This window comes from Struthio camelus, chromosome 2 (assembly GCF_040807025.1).
Source record: "Struthio camelus isolate bStrCam1 chromosome 2, bStrCam1.hap1, whole genome shotgun sequence".
NCBI classification, from domain to species: Eukaryota; Metazoa; Chordata; class Aves; order Struthioniformes; family Struthionidae; genus Struthio; species Struthio camelus.
The window spans coordinates 20542073-20566803 of NC_090943.1; the positions used below are offsets into that span (position 1 = coordinate 20542073).

At 40.7% G+C, this 24731-nt stretch overlaps 2 protein-coding genes across 20 annotated transcripts in view; one reads left to right on the top strand and one right to left on the bottom strand.

Annotated features, from left to right (window-relative positions):
* Window positions 1-13489, top strand: part of ARHGAP21 (Rho GTPase activating protein 21) — a 125372-nt gene extending 111883 nt beyond the window's left edge. For all 6 annotated transcript variants that reach the window (XM_068934559.1, XM_068934564.1, XM_068934563.1 and 3 more), the window contains 10 exons: window positions 1297-1439; window positions 1537-1692; window positions 1800-1878; window positions 2670-2743; window positions 2829-2918; window positions 5012-5137; window positions 5333-5374; window positions 5699-5804; window positions 7591-7622; window positions 10896-13489. In XM_068934559.1, coding sequence (XP_068790660.1) covers window positions 1297-1439; window positions 1537-1692; window positions 1800-1878; window positions 2670-2743; window positions 2829-2918; window positions 5012-5137; window positions 5333-5374; window positions 5699-5804; window positions 7591-7622; window positions 10896-12629 — 2582 coding nt within the window. In that variant the 3' untranslated portion in view covers window positions 12630-13489. The remainder of the gene's footprint in view (window positions 1-1296; window positions 1440-1536; window positions 1693-1799; window positions 1879-2669; window positions 2744-2828; window positions 2919-5011; window positions 5138-5332; window positions 5375-5698; window positions 5805-7590; window positions 7623-10895) is intronic.
* A 5500-nt stretch (window positions 13490-18989) lies between these two features.
* The window catches only part of KIAA1217 (KIAA1217 ortholog), a 248783-nt gene continuing 243041 nt past the window's right edge, over window positions 18990-24731 (bottom strand). For 13 of the 14 annotated variants that reach the window (XM_068934551.1, XM_009673633.2, XM_009673631.2 and 10 more), the window contains 4 exons: window positions 23742-23819; window positions 21937-23628; window positions 21339-21461; window positions 18990-20613 (listed from right to left, as the gene is read on the bottom strand). In XM_068934551.1, coding sequence (XP_068790652.1) covers window positions 20119-20613; window positions 21339-21461; window positions 21937-23628; window positions 23742-23819 — 2388 coding nt within the window. In that variant the 3' untranslated portion in view covers window positions 18990-20118. The remainder of the gene's footprint in view (window positions 20614-21338; window positions 21462-21936; window positions 23629-23741; window positions 23820-24731) is intronic. The other variant, XM_068934556.1, reaches the window with a different exon arrangement.

Here is a 24731-nt window from a genome sequence, read left to right on the forward strand (position 1 = left end):
TCACTGAAATTTTTTATTCCAGTCCCCTCTCAGGAAGGTTTTGGCTTTTCTCATACAGCTTCATGTAGTGTTAACAGTAGCAAGCTACTGGTGGTAGGCTTCTCGTGACCAAGGTATTGCCAAGTTTTGAAAATATTTGTATATGTAATTTATACTGTTGTCTCCAGCTGACTTGGAAATAGGTAAATTCTTTTAAATATGCTATTAAGAAAAGAGTTTTCCGCTGAAGTCTTTTATAAGTTGAGAAGAAAGCTTTTTGCTCTGTGTTTAAAAGGCAAAAGTGAAAATGTATTATTCTTTCTGGCACACAGTTAGTGCCTGCTGAGTTCTAAAATACGTGAACCTTGAAGTCTGGTGAGCTGGGACTGCAAACTTTAATCAATAACTGAACTGCATCAGATGAAGTCACAAGCTAAATTTTTTCAAAGAATGTGTAAATTTATGGTGCTTATAAAGGTATTACAGACAAATTCAGACAACTGACTGAACAACCACTTTTGAACTATTTAGTCTTGAATTTAAGCTGTATGTGAATTCTGTTTCATGTTAGCAACAAACATTCCCTTACTCTTGCTGTGCTACAGATTATGTAACTAAACTGCAGTGTCGATTTAAAGGAGATGTTAGGTAAATTTCAAACCTCCTGAAAGAACATTTCCAGAAATATTTTGAATAAGAAGGCAGTACTTTATTAGGAGATTTATAATACAGGATGAATGGGAACTGTAATTTGTTACATGAATTATATAGTAGAAGTAAATAGAGCAACTGAACTTTTATCTGATTTTGGATAAATAACGTTTTTAAATGTTTGAGTCGTGTTTGGAACGATTTAGGAGTGACTAAAATCTGTTAATTATCACAAGACTAGGTAGGTCTCCATAATGTGATGTGTTAGTGTGGTTGTATTATTTCATAGCTAGCATGGCTGTTCTGTGAGGCACTATGTTATTCAGTGGGGACTTATACTTACTTTCTTAAATGTTGCTGGTTTGCTTTTTTTTTTTAATATAGCGTATGTAACTTTAGTCTTAGAATGATGAAGTTCTGCAATACCGTCTGCCTACATACCGAACTCTGTGGTTCGGGTATGTCCTAACATATTTTTCAATTACATAAGAGGAGAAAAGGTATGTTTAAGACAGTAGACAAACATTTAGTGACTTACTGTGGGAAGCTGGGCTAATAAAAGAGGTAAACATGCAATAGGCTGTTTTATCTTCTTAAATTGAATACCTCTATTGCCAACAGTTTTTGTGACTTAAATGCTGTTTGCTTTTTTCTAACAACAAAAAGATGAGACAAGCCCACCAAAAGACAAGGGAACGTGGAGAAAAGGCATTCCAAGTATCATGAGGAAGACGTTTGAAAAGAAGCCATCTGCTGTGGGAACGTTCGGTGTTAGACTTGATGACTGTCCCCCAGCTCATACCAACAAAGTATGAAAGAAGAATTTTTCTTTCCATTATGATTTTTAAATAGTTTTTGCATGATTTACTTAAAAAAATACATATGTGTATACCCTTTTTTCTTCAGTATATTCCACTGATTGTTGATATATGCTGCAAGCTGGTTGAAGAGAGAGGTCTTGAGTGCACAGGTATTTACAGAGTTCCTGGAAATAATGCTGCCATCTCAAGTATGCAAGAAGAACTCAACAAAGGAATGACTGACATTGATGTTCATGATGATGTAAGTCTTTGATCACAGCATTTCCATTCTGAACGCCCAAGAACTTCTGGTTGTGTTATGATTATAGAAATATAAAGCATGTCTGTCCCTTTCTTCTAAATGTGTAGAAATGGCGAGACTTGAATGTAATAAGCAGTTTGCTGAAATCCTTCTTCAGAAAGCTCCCAGAACCCCTTTTTACCAATGGTAAGTTGTTTCTGTTACAATTTTGCCTTTAGGAATTGTTAAACAGTTATCTTGTGTCTTTCAGATGATTCGGCAGACTATCCAGTGAAATCATCAGAACTGTATGATAAATGTCCTCTTTCTTTCCTAAAGAGCAGAGAGTCAGGATGATTGTAGAACTTAAGAATAAGACCTGTAAATAGAATTTCTCTTACTGTGAAGGAATTACAAATACTGTTGAAGTTTTGGACTAAAATACTTCAGTATATACAGTTTAATATTTTGTTCACTCTGGCAAGCTAAAAAAAAAAAACAGTTCTCAATTTTTTCCTTTTGTTATGTACCTGTTATTGTTCCTGGAGCAATTTAAAAATGGGAGGGGGGGGGGATGTAGGTGGTAACTTTGATTATAGGATGTAATCAGATCCATATAAATTACTTCTTTACAACTCCCCTAGAAGTATTAATAGACAAGTGGGCAAAGGCAGAATTTGACTTACGGAAATACAATTTCTTAAAGCCTATTTCTTCTATAGCATTGGTTTTCATATTTACTATTGGATAGCTAAGTATGACTGTTCTGTTCAGTAAGTGGTCAATAAGATCAGGTTTTGGAATTGGAATAGAATGATTTTTTTCACTAAGGATAAAAAAAATTTACAGCAGTGTTTTTGTTACTATTGCAATATTATATGAAAGCTGTTTTTTGCTGCCATCTTACTGTATTACATACATGTATAGTGGGTTAATTTATGACTTGTAAAGGTCATATATATATATATATATAAATTTAACTTCTGCTTTTTTAACAGACAAATATGCAGATTTCATAGATGCTAATAGAAAGGAAGATCCTGTTGAACGTCTCAAAACACTGAAGAGACTGGTAAGCGGACCTCAGGTGTGTTGTAGGTGCACCACAAAATTAGCATTAAATGTTTAATATTCTGAATAGTTGTTATTTGTTTCAGATTCATGATTTACCTGAACATCATTATGAAACACTCAAGTTTCTTTCTGCACACCTGAAGACAGTAGCAGAGAATTCAGAAAAGAACAAGGTATCATAAGCAAAAATATATTTTGTTTTACTTCATTCATTAAGCACAGTTTCTTATGCAGGATTATTTCTAGTGAATAAGTCCAAAATTTATTATTGTAAATAAAATTAAGGCCTTTGCTATGTTGAGAAGATTTTTGGATTAGACTAAGGACTCCTTCAAAATATGTCCTAGTTTAGTGTGCATGAAGTTGGAGCGTGTTTAAACTAGAGTTAATCTGTGGGAATAACTGTTTATATCCTAAATTTGTCCTAAGTCTGTAAATTTCATGTAATCCAACTAGAAACCAGTATAAGTGTGCCTGGGGAGGGATTTCAGATAGTTTAAGCAAACACTTTTGATTACTGTACTGCAAATTGTCTGTGTAAGGCTTAGAGGAATGCTATGCATGTTGTCTATTAATAGTTGACTTTGAAGATGAGAAGAAGTAGGTGTCTGGTAATACGCTTTTAAAAATTTAATTAGTTCTTTATTGTGCAGAGCTCTGTAAAATACAATATCAGTCCTTACTTTACTGAACTTTTAGTGATTGTTTTAAGAATAGGACTTGCTGTAATTACTTGAATGTTTAATGACCCGATAAATGCTTTGAATGTCTTTGGGAAAGATAATCTGTGATGTAAAGGGTAGTGATCTTTTCATTAATAGCACTAAGGATAGCCTCTTGTCATTTCCAAAGAGTGGGGAAAGTGTCTGAGTTATTCTGCATTAACTGCTTTCTTGCATGCTATTATCCTACAGTGAATGCAAATAACCATATCCCCTCTTTCAGATGAGGTAGGGGAACTCAGAGCTACCTAGTATCGATGTGCTTATGGAGGCACAGGACAAGTGACATGGTGGCTTGTTACTTGGCTACAAATATGCAAGGAGGCAGGAGAAAGTTCATGTGATTGATGCTATTTAAACCATAATAGATGAACCTATGGCCAACTTTAAGTCCTAAATCATTTAAAAGTCTTTGTTCAAATAAACATGGCAGGTTCCTACATCAGTTGTACAAATAATACCCTCTAATTAATACTTTTTAAATTGCTGTTTATTTAGTTTTACAAATGATCACATTTTGAGTGATCATTATAGTCAACATTATAATGGAATGATAGTGCATGCCATTTGAAAGTGCAATATCTAAAGCAAGCCTTTGTCATGTTATGTATCCAGTGTACTGTATAAATATTGTTTAAATAGCATTAATAGTATAGAATATATAAGGGATAGATAAGTGAAGTTGTATTTTAATTGTATGACTTGCCCAGAACCGCAGTCCAAGTCAAAGCAAGGGTTAGGACTTGGTGCATTCTGCTTGCAATTTTGTTCTCATAAAAAAGAGGCCCTTATCTCCTGTTTGTTACTGGTTTGTTCCATGTCACAACAGGAGGAGTAAACTGTAAGTCAAATAAGTAAGCAGAAATAGAAGATAAAAGTGTTTTGCTGCTTCTTTCTTGAAATTTTGTCAGAGATGTAGTTTAAAAAGTAAATAAAGTGGATGATTAATGTGGCTGACATGACTGGATAACTCTGAATCTATCCTGTGAATAGATTTGTAGCATCTACGATGTTGGTTGCTGCCACCTTCTCCAAAGTAAATATGAACTGAAAGAGCTCTTTGTCAGTAGACAAAATAGTGTTTGATTAGTAGCTCAATTTTTTCATGTGTCATGTAAACATTTTTCAGATTAAAACCCAGGAAACTTCCAATGCCTTTTTTTGAAGTGTCTTAAAACATCAGCATTTCTAAATAAAACCAAAATAGTCTGTCTCCATCAAAGAACCCCCCCCAACCCCGCTCAAAAGCATGCAGAATATGTGTGAGTTCTTTAGTCTAGACTTTTCTGTGCTTGCCAAGCTATTTTCGTACAATAGATTAATGAACAGTTAACTTTGAACTGCAGAAGAGTTGCATGCATTTATTTCAGTTGTATATAGAAGAGTTGTAAAGTAGTGTAGCATTCTATCTAATTGGCAATGTGTTTTCAAAAACTTTTTTCTTTGTCCTTATTTAAAATGATTCCCAAATGTTAGAGGTATTATGTTAGCGTATTGTACTTTCTTATTGTAAATGTGTGATATGGAAAACTTTCATTTCTTAGATGGAACCGAGAAACCTGGCAATAGTATTTGGTCCAACACTCGTGAGGACATCTGATGATAACATGACACACATGGTTACACACATGCCAGATCAATACAAAATTGTAGAAACACTCATTCAAAAAGTAAGTGGATGCATTTCATTATTTAAAAAAGATCATGCACAGACAGACCAGCTTTCTGTTACTGAGCCAGTTTGGCTCTGGTATTTGTCCTTCAAATTCAGGGATATCATTTTTACTGATGTCCATGTTTGATTGTTCCACATTTGGATTTTGCGTTTCCTGTGGGGTTTTCACCTTTTTTATTTTAAATTGTAGCATGACTGGTTTTTCACAGAAGATGATGCTGAAGAACCCCTTGTAAGTATTGTGGCATAAATATTTATGTTCTAATGATCTTAGTTTAGAATCTGCTTCTGCTGTTTCTAGAATGTCTTAATATTTCTTATTACGTCACTGTATGGTTTGCTCTTCAGAAGCACCTTTTTAGCTCTCCAGTCCTTGCAGTAATGAATTTTTTAAAAGGCCATGCATTTGTTTTAAAAACATAAAGCAATGTGGGAAAATTAGAACTCACGAGGAAAGTGTGTCCTCAGGTGAATAATGCAATTTTCTAAATGCTGTTGAATCATAATGAGCTATTTATGAAACGATGATGAAGAGATCTTTGTTTATTAACTATAGACAACAGTTCAGGAGGAAAACACTGTAGAATCTCAGCCAGTGCCAAACATAGATCATTTACTCACCAACATTGGAAGGACGGGAGTATCTCCTGGAGACGTATCAGGTAACTCTTGCCCGGACAGTGTTAGTCCGTAGGCTAGAATAACCTACTCTGTTAACTCACTGTAACTTTCTAATTTCTGTTTTCTTTTACTAATAAATTGCTTTTCTCTTTTCTAAAAGACCATTAATAGTCTTTTAAAAACTTGAATTGTTGATGATCATGCATGATATAAATTGGAAAACTTTGTTGTCTAACAGGAATATAATCATTGAAAGATGAGGCTTGCACATACTATTTTATTTATTTACAGTAACCCATCCAATCATCATCGTGAGGTGAAGCAGATATGCTGCTGTAAAGTGGTTTGTTGTGATGGCAGAAAGATTGATCTTCTACGGTGTTCTAATATTGCTCCTTCCCAGTGTTAGGAATGCAAAAAAGTTATGTTTTCTTGTCAAGTGGCAGACACTTTAATAAATATTTTGCAGTATGTCTATACTAAAGCTGATTTCCTTCTGTTTATGAATGCCATCCTCTTTTGTGGCTAAGGACAAGCGCTGCAGGCTCTTTTTTGGTGACTTTTTCCCCCCTTCCCTTCACTATGCTGTTGCACTTAACCCAGCATGTTATATCCCACAAATGTTATCCCTTCGTCTCTAGCTTTTGTTTCAGTTTTCAAAGGGTTATTCAGCACTTACTGAAACAATCACTTTATACTGATGTTGTAACAGGCGAAGTGGGAGGAGTCTATCACACGGTGATGTCACTAGTGGATTCTGTGATGTCACTGATGGACAGCTGGAACTGTAGGAAGAAGGAGGACTGTTGCCCACATTGTAGCTGCCTTGTCTGCAGAAACCCCCGTTTCTTGTAAATGGAAAAAAAAAGTTGATCTGTGCTGTAAATTTTCTTTTAAGAGTATTTTAAACAGATCAATGCTACTTTTTAAAAGTTTTTCTGCTGTTTCTTGTTATCTCTGAAGCAGACCCTGAGGAGAAATAGCATGGTATGGTCTACCAGTCTTTCTAGTCATAAAGCATTAGCCATGTGTCAAAAAGGGGTGTGGCAGGGGGCTCAGCTCACTCTTTCTAGGGAGAAAGTCCCTAAAGTTGGAAAACGTACAAGTTCATATTTTCTAGTCACTAAGCTAGCCCCTTTCTACCCCCTTTATAACTGTATAATCTTGGGTTTTGCGAGACAGTAAAACTATGGTGTCCATTTTTCATTTCATAATAGCGCTTGCTATGGAAAAGTACAAAACTGATAGCTGCTGAAATCTAGCTATTTTAAAAATAAAATTTTACCTATCCATAGTCAGAAGTGAAGAGGGATGTAAAATTGGGGTTTAACACACCAAATGTAATTCATTTCCTTCAAATGACTCAAGTTTCACAAAAAGAATATTAACTGCAAGAACCGTGATTTGTACTTAGGGCAGCCAACAGGACTAAGACATTCGATTTTGCTTTGTGTATCCTGAATCTCAGGAGAGTACGCAGTACAATCCTGAAAAGGTCTCTCAGCTGCGGTTTTGCAGGGGCTGTATTCTTAAAACATTGAATAAACATTAGTATTTCTGTTTTTTTATTTAGAAGAACAGGGCTCCTTTGCCATTCCTATCATTGAGCTGGTTCTGCCTACAATTCACAGCATCCTTTCATGGCGGTGGCTTTCTGTGGTGCAGCTTGCATCTTTGTGAGCTCTGACTATCCACTCTGTTCTGGTTTTTATTTGCTTCACATTTTGTTCTGTGCTTGTCTTTTTCCATAAGTCCAGCATTGTCTGTAGCAACAAAAAAAAATTTGCACAGAACTGAGCAGAATTTTTTTTTAATTTTTTTCCACAGATTCAGCTACTAGTGACTCAGCAAAATCTAAGGTAAAATCATTTTGTGAAATTATATAGTAATAAAGTTTTGAAATCTGTTAGATATTTACTTGCTTTATTAAACTGATTGCTTACATGTGGGTGTACTATAGAGCTACACAGAATTTTTTAAATAAGAGGAAATAACTGTGTTCTTACCAATTAATTTTGAAGTGCTACAATGAAAAAGTATCACTAGTTTGCAGGTTGTTGCATCTTCCAGGACAGTCAGCAGCAGACATAGAAACAGCTATGTTCCAAACTCTTGTAATTGTGAACCTTGATCTCATTTTTGAATCTCATGTAGCAGAGGTAAACATGTATGGTATGTTCCTCTTTATTGTTGGCATACTAGATGTTGGCATACTATTGTTGGCATACTCCTAGACAATGTTTTTTATCATCTTATTTCATTGGATAAAGTATATGTAGAATTCAGCCTTTTCTTCTGTAGAAGGTAGTAGCTCTTCCTCTTACAGGAAACCAAAGAATGTGATCAAAGACTGCCATGCTAAATCTCATTAGGAAGTATTGCTGTGGTTGAGAGGATAGTCTACTAGGCAGGGAATAAGACTGGAACTTGGGCAATAGTTTAATCCTTGATTTAACAACAGATTTCTCATCTGACCCACGGACAAATCTTTCAGTCTCTTTGACTGCGTTCAGTAGTCACTAATGCTGGATGGATGTCTGCAGTGCTGGGTAGCGTCGCAGCACGCAGTTGATTTTGTCAGCTGTGAGCGCATGATACAGCTTTATGCTGTATCCCAGTCTGTGTGAAGTCCTATCCTCAGCTCATCCTCCTGGTTCATTGTGAGATGCTGGCCCAGTGGCTTTGTTGAGGATACTTGTTGGTGGCTTGACCACTGCCTCGAAAAAGCCCTGCTGGGACACAATATCACATTGCATCTGTCAGGATGCTGCATTATTTGCGGCTTCCCCTCACTAAGCACTTGTTGCAAGCAGCGTAGAGCAACAGCATCAGTCAGACTGTGGTCACAGGCCTGCAAGTGGCAGTGCAGATACATTCAGGTTTCCTGTGCCAGCAGCCTTCGTTCCTGCTCAGCCTGGATCGCTTGCAGCAAGATAGGCTCCACGTGGAGTTCCAGCTGGCTGCGTTGCTGGATATCCTTTCTGGGGAGAAGGATATGATCGCATCTGTTCCCATTCCCATGAAAAAACGCCAGCTGGCTGCGTTGCTGGATATCCTTTCCGGTGAGAAGGATATGATTGTACCTGTTCCCATTCCCATGAAAAAATATCCTGAGTTTGCCCATGCTTTATGGGAATGGTAACTAACTCAAGAGTGCCATTTAAGTGGTGACTTGGAGACTGGTAGTCCTTGACCACAAGTGGTTTGTTTTTCATCAGTTTAGGACTGGCATTTGCCAGCTAGCAGAAGAATTCAGGAGGTGTCATCTACCACTCAGAAGGTTCTTTTTGCACGCTGCCCATAGGCAGTCATTGTGCAGGAGATCATACCAGACTTTGCAGATGCTTGTTTCTGTAATGGCGTCAGAGCTCTCAACAAGACTTACGTGTTTCTTCTCTCCGCTTTCTCCTGGTCTCTACCAGCTCTGCTTCAAGAGCATGGAGTATTTGTCTGTCATGTAGCAGGATGTTCTAGATATCCATGAACGCTCTTCCTACTGTTAGTTTGGTAGAAATCCTCCCAAACCCTTCCCTGTCCATATTTATGTAAACAAATTAGAACAGCTTTGCTGCTGAGCCTGTCATGCTCAATATAGCCATTGTATTATTTTCTTGCTATTTAACCCTGGCTCGTGAAGTCATACACTGGCAATTTTGACCATTTCCAGGACCTCTGTAATTAATTTCTGAGGAGCTATTGAATCAGAAGGAAATATGCACTATTGAATCAGAAGGAAATATGCACCTCCTCACTAAGAAAAAGTTGTTCAAAAAAAAAAAAACCTACTGTTTGCTCTTTTTGTTCAGTGCTTTACTTTGTATGGCCAGTGTATTTATGCTGCAGTAGTAGGCATCCTACAACAAGAGTTCGCTGTCACATGGGGGGCTGCGATTCTGTATTTATGGAGCATGGACCCACCTTGTTGGACAAGAACCAAATAGTTAGATGATTATTAGGGTGAAATAACTATCCCTTTGTCTTTAAGCTTATTCTCTGATGGAGTATCTAATCAGTAAATGGTCCTTTTAGTAATCACGTCCCAGTTTTTTTGTTAAAGCTGTTACGAGGGCAATCCTTCCTGACTTTTCCTCTCCCTCTCTGAAGTGCTGCATAGTAACAAATGATATGAATTTCGAAGACTTTTTGAGCATAGCCCCTTCGCTGCTGGTCCGGGTCTTGTTTCCTCCGGTCAGAGAGAGAGGCTAGACATCTGAAGGCTGACTTGGATTCAGGTAGCCGAAGGCTGCTTCTTGTTAAGCCTTAGAAGCAAACATCAGATTTCAGTCCTGCTATAGTAAAGATCCCCTTCTGTAAGCAACCGTCCTTTTCTGTTCATAGTGTTGCTGTTTTCTTTTCTTGAATGTCTGTAGTGTGCAACGTGCATTCTCGGTCAGTGGTCAAAGACAGGGTGGTCCCTGCCCCAATCCTCCTATTTTTGGAAAATAGCAAAAGGGTGGAACGCAGGAAGGCACAAAGCTTCGAGGTGGACAGGTGATAGTGCTGTCAGTGTAGTGAGAATAGTTTTTAGTGACATTTATAAAATGGAATAATTGTACTTTTTGGTTTTTTGCTTCCGTGTTATTCTAAGGGCAGACTTCTTTCTGCTTTAGAAGGAATCTATTTCTGTATACTTTCTGTATGTATGGCTAAATTAGGATTTTGTATAGCTTTGATTATATTGATAGTATTGAATGGGTATGGTTTTCAAACTCGGACAACTTGAAAGATGAAAAAAAAAGAGCAGAAAAATTACTGGAGAAGTTAGCCTTTCACACAAATAAGAGGAGGGAGCAGGACCTCATCTGTCAAGCAGTTTCCATTACAAACCAATCTTGCAAACGTCTTCTTGCTTTAAAGCAGTCTGCTTTATTAATCAGTCAAAAACTAAATTTCTGCATACAAAAAAAGTAGTCTTTGTCAGGTTGGAGGGACTTGAATGAGAAGTGGAAGTCTCAGGATGCAGATTGACTAGTAAGGCAATGTAATGTAGACTATGGAAAGAATATGGAAATATTTCCTTAATAAAGGTATCATTCTCCTCTGGAGATGTATTTAAAAAGTCTCAGACTAAGGAGTGTTTCTTTGCAATTTCTAATCCTGTCCCCTCCCCCCCTCTCTTTTTTTTTAAACAGGGTTCTTGGGGTTCTGGAAAGGATCAGTATAGCAAGGAACTGCTTGTGTCCTCCCTTTTTGCAGCAGCTAGTCGCAAGCGGAAAAAAACAAAAGAGAAACCTCAACCTAGCAGCTCAGAAGATGAGTTGGATAATGTGTTTTTCAAGAAGGAGCTTGCAGAACAATCTCGTGGTGATACAGCAAAAGAGGACACAACTAAAGGGGAGTATGAAAAAGAGAGAGACACAGGGAGAAAACAGAGGATGTTTGTCCTGAAGGAAAAAGAGAACAGCAGTAAAAAAGATGTGAATGTTGTAAAGGATGAAAAGAAGCTGTTAAAGAAGGAAAATATCCTATCAGAGGAACCTTCACTGCCTTACCATGAAAAAAATACAAAATCGCCTAATCTCAGCTGTCGGCCAACCATGCAGAAGAATAACTGTAAAATGCCCATTTCACAATCTTCTTCCCAGGTTGAGGAGACAGTGTCCGACTCTGGCACTATGCTTAGCACTTCCTCCCAGGCATCCCAGCACAGATATTCATGCAAAAAAGTAGCCAGCCCTGAAATTAAACACAATGAGTTTTTAGCAGCTGATGTCAGTTCCATCACCTCAGATTATTCAACTACTTCATCTACTATATATATAACTGGCTTAGATGCCAGTATGCTGAGCCCTGAGGTGCAGTCAGTGACAGAAAGCAAGGGAGAAGATGCTGATGATGAAAGAAGTGAATTGATCAGCGAAGGGCGTCCTGTGGAGACAGACAGTGAAAATGATTTCCCTGTCTTTGCCACAAGTTCTGCTGCTGAAAGGCTGTCTAAGGTGAAAGTTTCAGAAGTTGTAAAGACAAGTCGGAGGAACTCTGAAGAAAGTGAAGTAAGTTGTACTGAGGGAAGTTCAACACCAAAGTTAGAGAGCCGCAGACTTTTTAGCTCACACAAACTTATTGAATGTGATACACTGTCTAGGAGAAAGTCTGCACGGCACAAAACGGACAGTGAGGGTTCAGGGGATGCGAAGAGTGAGAAGGACTTGCCTACTGTGACCAAAATGTTTGACATAATGAAAAAAGGAAGATCAACAGGCAGTTTAGCTACATCAGCCAGAAGTGAGACTGATAAACAAGAACCTACCTGGAGACTTAAAATTACAGATAGGTTAAAGCTGCGACTCAAATCATCTGCGGATGATATGTTTGGAGTTGGGAATCAAAAATCTAACTCAGCAGAGACTGCAAAGAGAAAAAATATCAGGCGAAGGCATACGCTTGGAGGACAGAGGGATTTCGCTGAAATAAGTGTCCTGAATGCTTGGAAAGCTCAAGAGCCAAGTCAAAGTAGAGAGAGAGAATCTGAGCTTTCGGCTGTGAATCGGTTGAAGCCAAAATGTCCAGCCCAGGACCTCTCAATCTCAGACTGGCTTGCACGAGAACGTTTACGCACTAGCACAACTGACCTTAATACGGGTGAAACTGGAAAGCCCAGACTTGAGAACACTAGCTTAGCAGATGTTTCAAAGGCAGATCTGCCTTCATCTGCAGAGATGCAGGCAGATGAAGGCAGTTCTTCCAGCAGCTTGACTTTGATTAACAGAACACCACCGTCGGGACCATTTCAGCCACCAGACCAGGTAAATGGCGAAAGTTATCAGAACATGAACAAAAACAACTTTAGCCCAGCAGTTGATGCCCATCCTCATAAACTGTCTGGGACCCAAGTGGTTAGATCTCGATTCTACCAGTATCTTTGAAAGGGGGAGATATGTCCACTACAGCAATTCATTAACTTACTGTTACACTTCCCAGTAACTGTGTGTGTGTATGTGTGTGTACATATATATATATATATATATATAAATATATATATATATATTTTCCTGTACTGTTGTTGTTTTGCAGCCTTCATTAGGGCTGGTTTCATCAATGTGCACTGTGGAACGTCTTCACAGTGCATTACCACAGCCAGAAGAACACTAAAGTTAAAAGTATATATATATATATTTTAAGGAAAAGTATATTTGATGGCTGCATACAAATGTTGAACAAAGCATCTGATGCAACATGCTGTGTAGTGTATACATGGTTTTACGATTGAGAGTTGGCCTGGCATTAATATGCAGAAAAATTGTTCTTTTGGTTTAGTCACTAACAAGTGCCTCATCATAAATTCATTTGGTTTGTTAGGGTGCCATATTGTTAAATTAGAAAAACTTACTACAAACAAATGAATGCATTTTACTGTTAACGAATTTCATTACATTTTACAAATGTTAACACAGGTGGCTACAGAGCTTCCATTCCTTAGGCATTCCAGTAAATCTCGGAGTTTTATATTTCCAATTTTAATACAGATTTTGAGTTTTACGTGACTTGAATTTTTAATCTTTCTGTAAAATAAGTAACTTAAATGTACATATTACATGTGTATCTTTTCTTCAGATACCAGATTTGATATAAATGTTGTAACATAGGCGTGTAGATAGTGGATACTGGATGGAACTGGTTTCTTTTATTGAGAATATAATTCTGCATGAAGACCTAATGAATCCAAACCTGTATCATGCCTGTGTGCATACCCACTTAAACACTGGAAATAAAATTGTTTTGGTGACTCTTGTGTGATGTGACTTTCATTCTAATGAATGGTTGTAAAATGTCATGTTTACAAGTTGCAGCCAGCAACTGCACTCAGCATCAGAAAAAACCTATAGTTATTGCCCAAAATGAATGGCATTTTGCATGGAAAGAGGCCGCTCAAAGGTTCTGAGTGGTTGAATGTGAAGATGCTGCTATTACCAGTGTCCCCCCATGTAATAAGCAATGCTTTGCTTACAAGTCTATTTTGTGGGATGACGCTGTGAAGGGTAGTATGTGATAGGTTCAGTTGGTTAGGTATTTTCATTTTGTCATGTAGGCTGATTCTAAAGTATGTAGCAAGTTGTTTTATGTTTAATATGTTGGGTCTGTAGCACTGAAAAGAGTATCTATAATTCTCTCCAAGTCATAATGTGTGAGTACCAGTATCTGCCCTTTCACTTCTGCTATTCAAAACAATACATTAGGTGTACCTAAGGGTCTTGGTTTGTTTTACTGTTTTAACTATGAAGACTAGTTCATACCCTAAAAACCCTTCTGTGTATGAACTGTGTCCATATACTGTGTAATATATTTTATTTCTTCTATTTCCTTGCACATCTTAAAAACAAAATTGTTCCTCACTTTATCCACAGCTGGGTATTCCCCTATCTCTCTCAAATGTCACCTCCTGATATTACTACTGTCACTTGCTTGGTAGAAGATTAAACTTATATTGGTGATAAATAGGCAATGAACATCATGAGCACAAAGAATACTACTTTTATGCATGAGTTCCCAGTACTGGGAGGAGAAGGAATAATTGAAACTAGGATATGAAGACAGATGTGATTTCAAGCAGACTTCTTTCCAAAGTTACTGTAACAGTCTCATACTGTAATCCATTATATTAACTGTTCCTTGTGAGAAGCCATTATAAGAATTGTCTGTGAAGAAAAGCATCAGGTGTGAAGCTCTCACTACATAATTCTGTAAGGTCTCTGCACCCAATACCAATTCACATAAAAATGAATTATGTTGTTGTGGTCTCCTTGCAAACTTGAAAGGTGAAATGGAAGTAAAAATGTTGTCATATGTTTTGTGAAGCACACAAAATCAGTACTTGCTTATTTTTGCTTCAGTCCTAATGGTGTATGAATTAGGTATTTCAACATACGGTATTGCGATGCTCTATAATGCTATTCTTCACCAGTATCCTTTTTCTTTTATTGGAGGTGTGTTTTGTCCCATCACTGATCTCAGAAGAATATTAAAGCATTTGTTGAGCATATAGGGTAAGCTGTAGGGATCTTCTAGATGAAGCAGTAGATGTACAGAAGTACATATGGGTTCTAGGAGCCTGAACAGTCATCTTCCGATTTGGTAGATCAAGTTAACTTTCACTTCGTAGCGGTTAAAGATAACTAATAATTGGTGCTGCTAAGCCTAGATGTGTAACTTGCTAGCTGTTATGCTTGAGAACGTAGAAGATGTATTGTATTGACAGGAACGTAACACAAGATTTTTGGGGGGAAATTTTTGTATTTTTTAAAAAGGCAGACTATGCTCCAGGTACAAGTGCAAGGCTGTGGCAGCCTCAGTGCTGCTGAGAGCTGTGCTAGCTGCACTGCAAGAATTGCAGAGTGGTTGCATTCAGTGCAGGAACTCCTGAGCAGTTGCAGGAGGAGCCTGGATGAAGCCAGGAACATTAATGGTGGTGCCAGGCAGGGGTGGCAGCTGTTCTCACCACCGCTGCCTTGCCCTTTGCAGGTAAATCAGATCTTGGAGGAGCTAACCTGGTCAGCAGAATTAGGAGGGAGGGAAGCTATAAGGCAGCCCTCAAGTTGGAGGGGAGGTGGAGCTACGCTTAGGATTGAAGGGAGTCATCTCTAGGGTGTATCAGGGTGAGGTGATTAGAGAGATTGACCTGAAGAAAGTAGGACACAGTGTTATGCTGGGCTCTGGCAACATGCCTGAGGTGTGGGGGTTGGGTTGGTTTTGTTTTCTTTTTTTTACAAAAGAAGGAAAATGAATGTAGTAACCTGCCCTATGGGGAGGTATATGGGTGCCAGTATTTAGAAGTGGTGTAAACAGTTGCACAGAACCAGAGCATAGTTGGGGTTGGAGGGCACCTCTGGAGGTTGTCTGGTCCAAACTCCTGCTCAAGCAGGATCAGCTAGACTAGGATTCCCAAGGCCATGTGCAATCAAGGTTTTAATATCTCCAAGGATGACACAACCTCTCTGGGTAACCAGTTCCATTTTTCCGCCATCCTCACAGTAAAAAGGATTTTTTTTTCTTATGTTTGAATGGAATTTCCTCTCTTTCTATTTGTGCTTGTTGTCTTTACTCGTTGTCATCAGGATTCAGATTGGCAGGAAAGTACTTTTGGGCTGAAGACTGCTTGGAGCTCTGTAGTTGCATTTCATTAGAAAAAGGTCCAAGCTTAAATCTGATGGGGCAATAATTAATTAAATAATTAAAGAATGAACTGTCTTGGTAGTGATAGCATTTGGATTTTTATAACAATTCCAAGCAGCAGTTTCTGTTTCAGTGGGTGTCAGTGGTTTAGTTTGAAATTCCTTTTCAGGGATCTAGTAGCAGACATGCAGCACATTCCAGCTTTTTAAGCCTTTCTGAAGGGCTTGCGGTCTTCGTTAGTATCACTCACAACACTGATAATGAGGAATTAAGACATGGCCACAGTCCAGACAGCTTCTCAACTTCTTTTTGCATTGCTGCAGAGCAGAAGGAAAACCCTTTGCTCACCTGCACACGGATCTCTTCCTGTCTGTATTAACTTGAGTAAAACTTCTCACCACTTCATCCATTTGGGAAGAAAGAGTTTGAAATGTGGCCTCATCTGCTATAAAAAGCTGTGTGCTTGTTTTTAAACCCAGGCCTTTATGCAGAGACCCACTTTAAATATGAATCAAGCAATTAATTGTGCCAGTATGTGGAAATAAGTGTGCAATTTTATACATGGCTGGGAGGGGGAATGAATTAAAACAGAACTGCCATCACTGAAGTGCTGCATCTAACTGTGGCTCTCAGGCATGACATTTTTAAAATCTGCTGCCTTAATCATCTGTTATCATCCCTACATGTCTCCAAGCTTGCAGGAAGAGCTGCCTCTCAGCAGGGATGCCTGTCAGATGGATTTTGACCCTGAACAATTCCAGACAGAAATGTCCTGCACGTCCCTCTTATTTTTCTCTCCTGCCAGGCACACCCGCTTTGGCTCTGCCTGCCCTTTAGCTTGGCCTGTCCGACACAGGGCTTGGTGCTGCATGTCTGCGTTACCACTTCAGCCCTGCTGGTGCAGCCAGCCAGCGGGCAGGGACAGCGGCAGCTCTCCTGCAAAGCTCTGGACTGGCGCGCCTGCAGCAGACAGCAGCCATGTCCCATGTGCCTTTCCGCCTCCTTGCTCTTGTCCTGTCTCCCGCAGCTAAAGGAGATGGTGAGTAGCTTCTTGACTGTTTTTCGTTTGTTTCTCCCTCCCCCCCTGCCCCGAGCGGTGAGGTCCTGTCACATCTGAATTCCCAGGATCCGTGTAAAGCAAAGAAACTCAATAGTCAGTCAAGGACTTGTGTTGGAAACGCACCTGCTAGCAGGTTTGGTACCCTGGAGACATGGTACCCTGCTGGGATATCTTTTTCTGAAGAGCCCCTGTTGTCTTTGCACTGCCCAGAAGTTGGTGCGAGTTATATCTGGCACTGTGTGCGCCAGAGCGCCCTGGTGCCAGCAAGGAGGATGGGCTGGTTTCTGCACAGTGTTGTTTCAAACATGGAGGCCCGCTGCTTGTTCAGGGACAGAGATGCCGCCTCCTTACGCTGACAGCAGCTTCCTTAGCACTGAGCCTCATTGCAGCAGCTGCCCAGCCGCTCTTGTCCCTAGATCAGACTGCAGCTGCCTCCGGCGTATGCCTGTGTGACTGTTGTTTGCGGCGTGAAACTTGGCTATTTAATCACTAGCCTGTGCTGTTCCCTTCTCTACTGAAGTGTTTTTTTCAGAGGCCTATTGATTTTTCTGAATAATCTGCCCAACTTTCAAAAGCATCCCTGCTGCTGAGTTGCTGTTTGCAAAAGCCCGTAGTGAAAGCCTGACACGTTCACTGTTATACAGCCAGGACAGGGAGGGGGTCAGCCTTACTGTCCACTGCACGCTCCAGGGATTGCGTAGGGGCCCTTGGTTATTCATACACCTCTTGTCAGTGCCTAAATTCAAACAGGTAGGGCAAAGGTGCTGCTAGAGCCCCCAGCCCAAAGAGGAGCTGAGAAGCAGCAGCTGGAGCAGGACGAGACTTGGTGAGCGGAGGAGGGTGCGTGGGCGGCTGGCAAGCCCCACAGCAGGCCCCACGGCGCAATGCCGCACACCCGGCGACCCGCCTTAGCTGTACGTGGCTCATGGCGGGCTGCGCTTGTGGAGGTACTGAGGAGCAGAGATTAGCAGGTTGTTTTTACGTGAGTATTGGATGCCTCGGGGACATCAGACTGACAGTCCGAGAACACAGGTTAGTACTCTTACCATTTCACTTGAACGTAAATTTGATTATGTACCATAAAGGAAAACCCTGGTAGTACCCAGCCTCCTCGTGTTCCCATCTGATGTATGTGAACATGGAGTAGCCCTACTTAGTAAGGCGATAACTGAGTTAATCAATCAGGCTTGCTCCCTTCAGGGCAAGGGAGGAACTTTTTCAACCCTTGACAAGATAGGAAACCCCTCCTCTTAAACTTGAGAGCCTGCCTCAGAAAAAGCACTCGGTCCCGTGGGTGCAGTGTGACAGGAGTTGGAGTGCGCTGCATCCCACCAAAACGAGGTGCTCACAAAATGGGCTGCAGAGCCCCTGCTTCTCGGCAGTGCAGGGCTGGGCGGGCTCCAGCTCGGCCGCTCAGCACGAGCGCCCTGAACGGCACCTCCACTTCGCCTTGGCGCCGGAGCCCCCGGCTTGTCCCCAGCTTGGTGCTGCCCCTTGCGCTACGGTGTTGAGGCTTGTGTACCCTGTACCCACGTGCCCCTTCTGCACCAATGGGTGTTATGACCTTCAGGATAACCACTGCTGGAATGAGATTTTTTTTTTTTCTTTCTGTTGTGTTCATGTGGTTTCAGTTAATTTTTATATTCTTTAATTATACCCATGGAAAAGGAGGCGGTGTCTGAGGGGTCAGCCTTGAAATTACATCTTTGAGAAACTCAGTTTTCCAGCGTGGAATAAAACAGACAACATATTTAAAGGAGGAAGAGGCGATGCCTCATTCAATCAATTCAAAGATTGGGTGGGGTTTTTTCTTTTTTTTTCCTTTCTTTCTTTCTTTTCTTTCTCCTCCCTCCTTGCTAGCTGTCTAGCCTGGAGTTTCACCAATTAGCTTTACTCTGAGAAAATTTGTAGGACACAATTTTGAAACTACTACTCATGTTTAACTTTAATCTGGGGAAAATGTTTTTTGCTCCTGATGTTGTAAATCTTCAAGGAAAACCACTTAAAGGCTACTTGAGCCCATTCTAAAAGTTATTAGTGACAAAATACAAAAATATAAGCATGCAGCCTGTTTATTTTTGTAAAGATCTTTGCTTATCATAGTTCTGTATATTACAGTATGGTGTTATACAAATAAATTTATTTACAAAACCATGAGCTCTATGCAAGCTTGGTGCTTTTTTTCCTATTTGATATCAGTCTTTTTCAACCCTTCCCCATATATATTTTGAAAGCATGCATAAAAATTAACTTTGGTGTGGTAAAACTACTCTATGTGCCCAGCCACATACAGTATTTATTTATTTATATATATTTATAGATATGTACAAAAGTTTGCCAGTATACAGAACAGTACAGAAGTGTACATTTTAAAATCCACAATGCAATACATTAATGGGTTACCAGGTCTCAGTAAAATAAAATTGAAGGAAAAGGGTGGATTTAGCTAAGAAAAAAAGTAATCAGCGACTACCTACATGTGTAAAACAATTTATTTTTTTCTTGGCTTGGCAAATTCTTAAATATAATCTGAATGGCAGTGCAATAGGTTGAGTTGCCTCATACACACTAATACCAGTCTTGTTCTGTTTCTTGTGTAGAGGTATACTGTCCAGCGTACTACTTTCAAATGTACATTATAATAGTATCAAAATGTTTTGGCAAAAAGATCTCGAAAGGAACCATGACATTTGTTGATAAAAATAGAAATCTGTAACAAAGCTAAATAACACCAAAATAAAAGAAAAATACTTTAGTTTCAGTTTTACAGTTGTGTATAATCACACTTTAGTATATCTCTGTTCACTTCTAGTCCCCATAATGAAAAATAGCTTTATACAAAACAACTTACTTACTAAATTTTTAACCATACTTTTTCCCATGCTCAGTACACCTCTGTGCACACGCACTCAAGTTCACTCACACACCTTCACACTTTTTAGTAAGAGGTGCTGCCTATAGGAAGAAAATGCTCTTTTATCATTACACAGCAACAAAGTTTTACAAAAAAGCTTCACTCTAATCTATTGTATTAATCCAGTATTTAGCACATGATTAGTATTAAGCCTCCAGCAATACAGCAAAACAGTTACATTCCCTGGTTAAGATATTGGCTGCAGATTTTTTGGAAACAAACAAACAAAAAAAAAGCCTTAGTGAACCTGGGCACGTGCTGTGCTTAGCCTTTAGGATGGCTCCTTGGCCGTGGATGGTGTGGACTTGCTGGCATTTCCGTTGTGTGCCTTGTAGCTGGTGAAGCTAGGTGTATGGATTGTCCTGATGCTCTTCATACCTTGGCTCAGTGCAGTGGGAGAGGTAGAGGAAGGGGGGGAGGTAGAAGAGGAAGAGGGGGGTGGCCGGCCGTTTTGAGTCTGTAGTGAGAATGAGAGATGGTGACCTTTCCCTGTGAAAGCGGGGCTCTGAAACTTGGAGGAGCCGTTAGCCACAGAGGGGATCAGGGAGGTGGAGTAAGTTATGCGACCTGTTTGAGGACCGAGAAGGTTAGAGGAAGGAACGGAGGTTTTAGCAGGTGGAGTAAGAGGGTTAGAGCTGTCACCGCTAGAAGCAGGTGCAGAGCTGCTTTTCCCAGAAGTGGGAGAAAAGGCTGGGATCTTAGAAGCAGGTAGGGTAGGGGAAGTAGCCTTATAGTCCCCACCAGCTTTCTTAGCACTTCCATTAGCCTGCAAATAAAGATGGCAGGAGACAGTTTGTCAGAAAGCCAGTAACATGATAAATCAACAGGACCTGGGAAAATAGCCCTACCAAGAATAAGAATTAACAGTTCAAGGCCTGAGCTAAGTCTTGCAGCTGCGGACTGGACCTGGTAGAAAACCCAAAGTGCACAACAAAGAATGCACAGAGAGAGAGAGAGAGAGAGCGAGCACGCGCGACAAAGCTTTTGTGAGAGCTCACAATCGCTAGTTTATAGACCAGTTACTACATTGGCCTGGCTACTACATGCTTCTGGGTTATTAACGTGTGAACAGACATGTCCAGCTGGAGAGTTAATGTGCACTTAATGCCATCTATTACACCGAGCGGTTAGTATCCACGGCTTCTATTAAAGGCCATCCAAACAGAAGCATTCCCCGCTGTCCTTAAGTAACGCCACATTTACCAAAGGGAAAGTAAACAGGTAGTTGACATCTTAAAAGTACTTGCTGAATGCAGAGGTGAAGGGGGGAGGGGATAAAAAGGAGGTGTTTTATTGCAGACGTGCATGCACAAGCATGGTGAAAAGACCATTAGATATTTTTCATGCCCCCCAGGATCCAGGATATCCAGTTAGGCCTCACTCAAAAGATACGCATCCATGATTTGGTATAATCTCAGTCAGTTATTGGCGTTTTAAAATAACAAACAACACTAACTGTCCATCCAAACAGTGGGTTTAGGGTAAAACTACCTGTCTGTACTGGCGTGGATCCTGTAGCTTGTGCTGCTTGCCTGCTTTGTCCATGCTTCCTTGTCTACTTTTCGAAGCCATGGGCACTGGCATCCTGCTTGTCTGTGAGGCAGCGCTTGAGCCCTGTGGAAAGGGTCGGAGAGGCAGGGAGGGGAGACAAGGAAAACGCCTGATCAATACCAGTGTTTTCGAAGAGGAGACTGCACACCATGCGCCAAAAAAAAAAAAAAAAGAAAAAAGAAAAAAAAAAAAAGCCACAGTACTACATGCAGGGAAAAGTTCAGGAGGTTCACGCCACAGGTGTTAATGTCAAGAATCAAATGGAGAAAACTGCTCAACTACTGATCAAACTGGATTTCATGTCAGTGACGCTCGTCATTTCACACAGCAGATTATTTGACCCAGCTCCCCTGCGTTTGCCCGTCACCAATCAGCAGCAAAGGTAAAAACAACGCTCTATTAGCTGTTAGACACCTCGTGGGGAGACCAGACAAGCCACCTGAAAGGAAGCAAACAAATCACAAGACCCTCTTGTTTATGGTGATTATTGCAGATTTTTAGAAAGCAGCTGGAGTTCTGATTTCTCAGACTAAAGTACCTTACGTGAAGTGGCTGGGATTGGCGGAGGGGGCTCTACGCCAGCATGGCTCTCATCCAGCACTACAAGCTCTCGAGCTGGGGTCTCTGGGCCTATCTGGGCAGAGAACGGGACAGTGCTTCCCTCAGGGCTCTGTGGGCTTTCGGGAATAGATTTTGGGCTCATTTCACTGATGGTGTTCTCCAGCTGCTTTATAGTCTGCTCAAGGCTGTCTAGCGTCCGGTACGTATTCTGTCGAATTTCATCAGTCCTAGAAAGAGACACTGCAGGTCTGGGAGGGGACTCTTGCTTGCTGGGAGGATTTTTGTCAGTGTCCTCGGGCTGGGACCTTGTGATTTCAAATCTTTTTGCTTCCTTGTGCTGCTTAAGGGTTCCATCTTCCTCTTCCTCTTCATAAACCACGACCTGCAAGGTCTTCTTCCCAGTCTTGGTGCCTGTACGAATTGCCTGAGTCAGAGCAGCCAGCTGCTTTTTAGGGAACTTAAACTTAAATTTTTTCTTGGAATCCTGCCTGCTTCCAAACTGATCAGCAGAGTCCAAGTTTGCTTCTGTGTTTAGCCCATACATTTGACTATATTTGTTAAAATTGGTCTTTGTGTTCTCCTGCTCCTCAGGAGTTCTGGTTTCTGCACAGTCAGAAGATGACTGAAGGTTAAATATACACTGTTGATTGAGCCCATGAGTTGCTGAATAAGCTGTAATTGCTCCTCTGTCATTAACTACTGGTAGCTCTTCCTTCTGGATCCCAGGAATTCCACGTGCTTCATTTTCTTCCTCCTCTTCCTCTTCCTCTTCTATCTTTTCCTCAGTCATCATTTTCTCTAACTCCTCATCACATTCCTCAAATATAGTAGAAAGCCGCTTATATGCTGACCTAATATCCATTGGTTCATCAAAAATGATGATGACTGGTTTTTTGTCCAGACAGACTACTGGTTCTTCGCTATCTGTGTTTTCTGGGAGACCCTTTTCCAAGGCCGTGTCCTTTCTTGCATCAATGTTCACTGTTTGCACATCTCCTCCTTTCCGGCTGACTATATCACGAACTTCCCCACTGGAGAGGACCTGGACAGCTGTTTTGGTAATCATGAAGGCAATATTTTCTGTGGGTTGGTTGTCTTCACCTGGAGAGCTGGCTGGAGAGTCTGTCTCGTCCGTGTAGGTCATGCTACTACTTCTAGACGCTTTAGGTCTTAACATGACCTGGTTGTAGTTGACCGCAGATGACTCCAGCTCCTTTGAGGAACCAGGAGGTGCCGAGGCCTCCTGCGTTTGCCTCATGGGAGGGGTAATGCTGCTGATGGGGACACGCTTTCCCGTGCTCGGTGAGGGCTCGCCCAGAGGCAGGCCCTGGAGAGCATCTTGTGGGAGTCCATAGTTTGGTTTTTGTTTTCCAGTTTCAGCAGCTGGAAAATGGGATCCTAAAATATCTTGAGCCCCTCTTCTTCTGTCTTCCTCTGGCAAACTGACACCAGACAGGTTTGTGCTGACATTCTGGAGGTTTTTGTTAACATAGTCTCTACCGTCTACAAACAAACCCTTGCTAAATGTAGGACTGTCATTCATTGAAAAGCCAATTTTACTCTCAGCTGTGCTGGATGAATCAGAACCCAATTCTTCTTCAGTTTTCCCTTCCCTCTTCTCTTTAGGATGGTCACTATCTGTGGGAGATCCTGTTGTAGCCCCATACACCTAAGGGGGAAAGTCGGATTACTTAGTTATTCAGGGCTGTTACTTTTACAGGACTTTTTTTCCCAAAATTAATCAGCATATTCTCAGGGGAAGCGCAGACCTCGTGAACTCACCACTCTGTTTACAGCTGCAGAGGCATGTCTGAAGTTGTCATCTGATTCCTGTGTTTCTTCGGGGCAAAATTCCAGATTCTGGCAGAACAGCGTATGACGTTACTGCTCTGTGCTATGCAAGTTGCCAGCATGGGTTGTAACCTAGGACTCCTGTTTTAATAAGGCCTCCAGAATTTGCAAAAGCACACTAGTCACCTTATTTCCAACACAATGCTATCTTGACCAGATACGTATGACTGGAGTTGAAAAGAATCGGAGTATTGGATTAAATTCTGCTGGGACACATCAAAGGGAGTCTCATTTGTAAGGGCTGACAGAAGGTCACTACAGCTTCCTAGTTCACTGGGGCACCAAATGATAGACTCTGGCTAGTCTTAAAATAAGTTCTGTACTTGAAAAAGCTGCTTTTCAGCTTAAAACATTTTGCCATTTCTAATGTTCCTTACGCCCAAGCAGTGGTGATTTATCACAGTTAATACAGTCTGAGCATTTCTAAATCCTTACTGCAACTTAAAAGTACTCCTACCTCCAAAACAGAGCCACCCAGCACTTTTGAAAGTGCAGAATGAAACGAGATAGATACATTCATTTGTAGAAGCAACTCTGATTAGCCTGCAGAGAGTTCATCCCCTAGCTCAAAAGTAGCATAATCCCAGAAATATAAATTTAAGGGAACTTTTTTTCCATATTTTTAAATAAGGACTCCTGCAGATGCTATTTCATAACAGCAGGCTGAGAAGGAAGTGCTTCTTTTTGTTTGTTTGTTGTATTTGTTCTGGCAAGTGCTAGTAACTGGTTGGGATAAACACCTACTGCTCTTGCCAATCATCAGGGTGATGGTATGGCCTAAAGAGACACAGTGCCTATGACCAGAGCAAGGGAAAGCTCTACTGTCAATGGGTGGTTTGCCAGGAAGGAAACGAGCCTGGCGCGTGGCTGGCGGACAGGAGTGAGCCGAAGGCACTCCTGCGCCCATTGCTTGAGAACAGA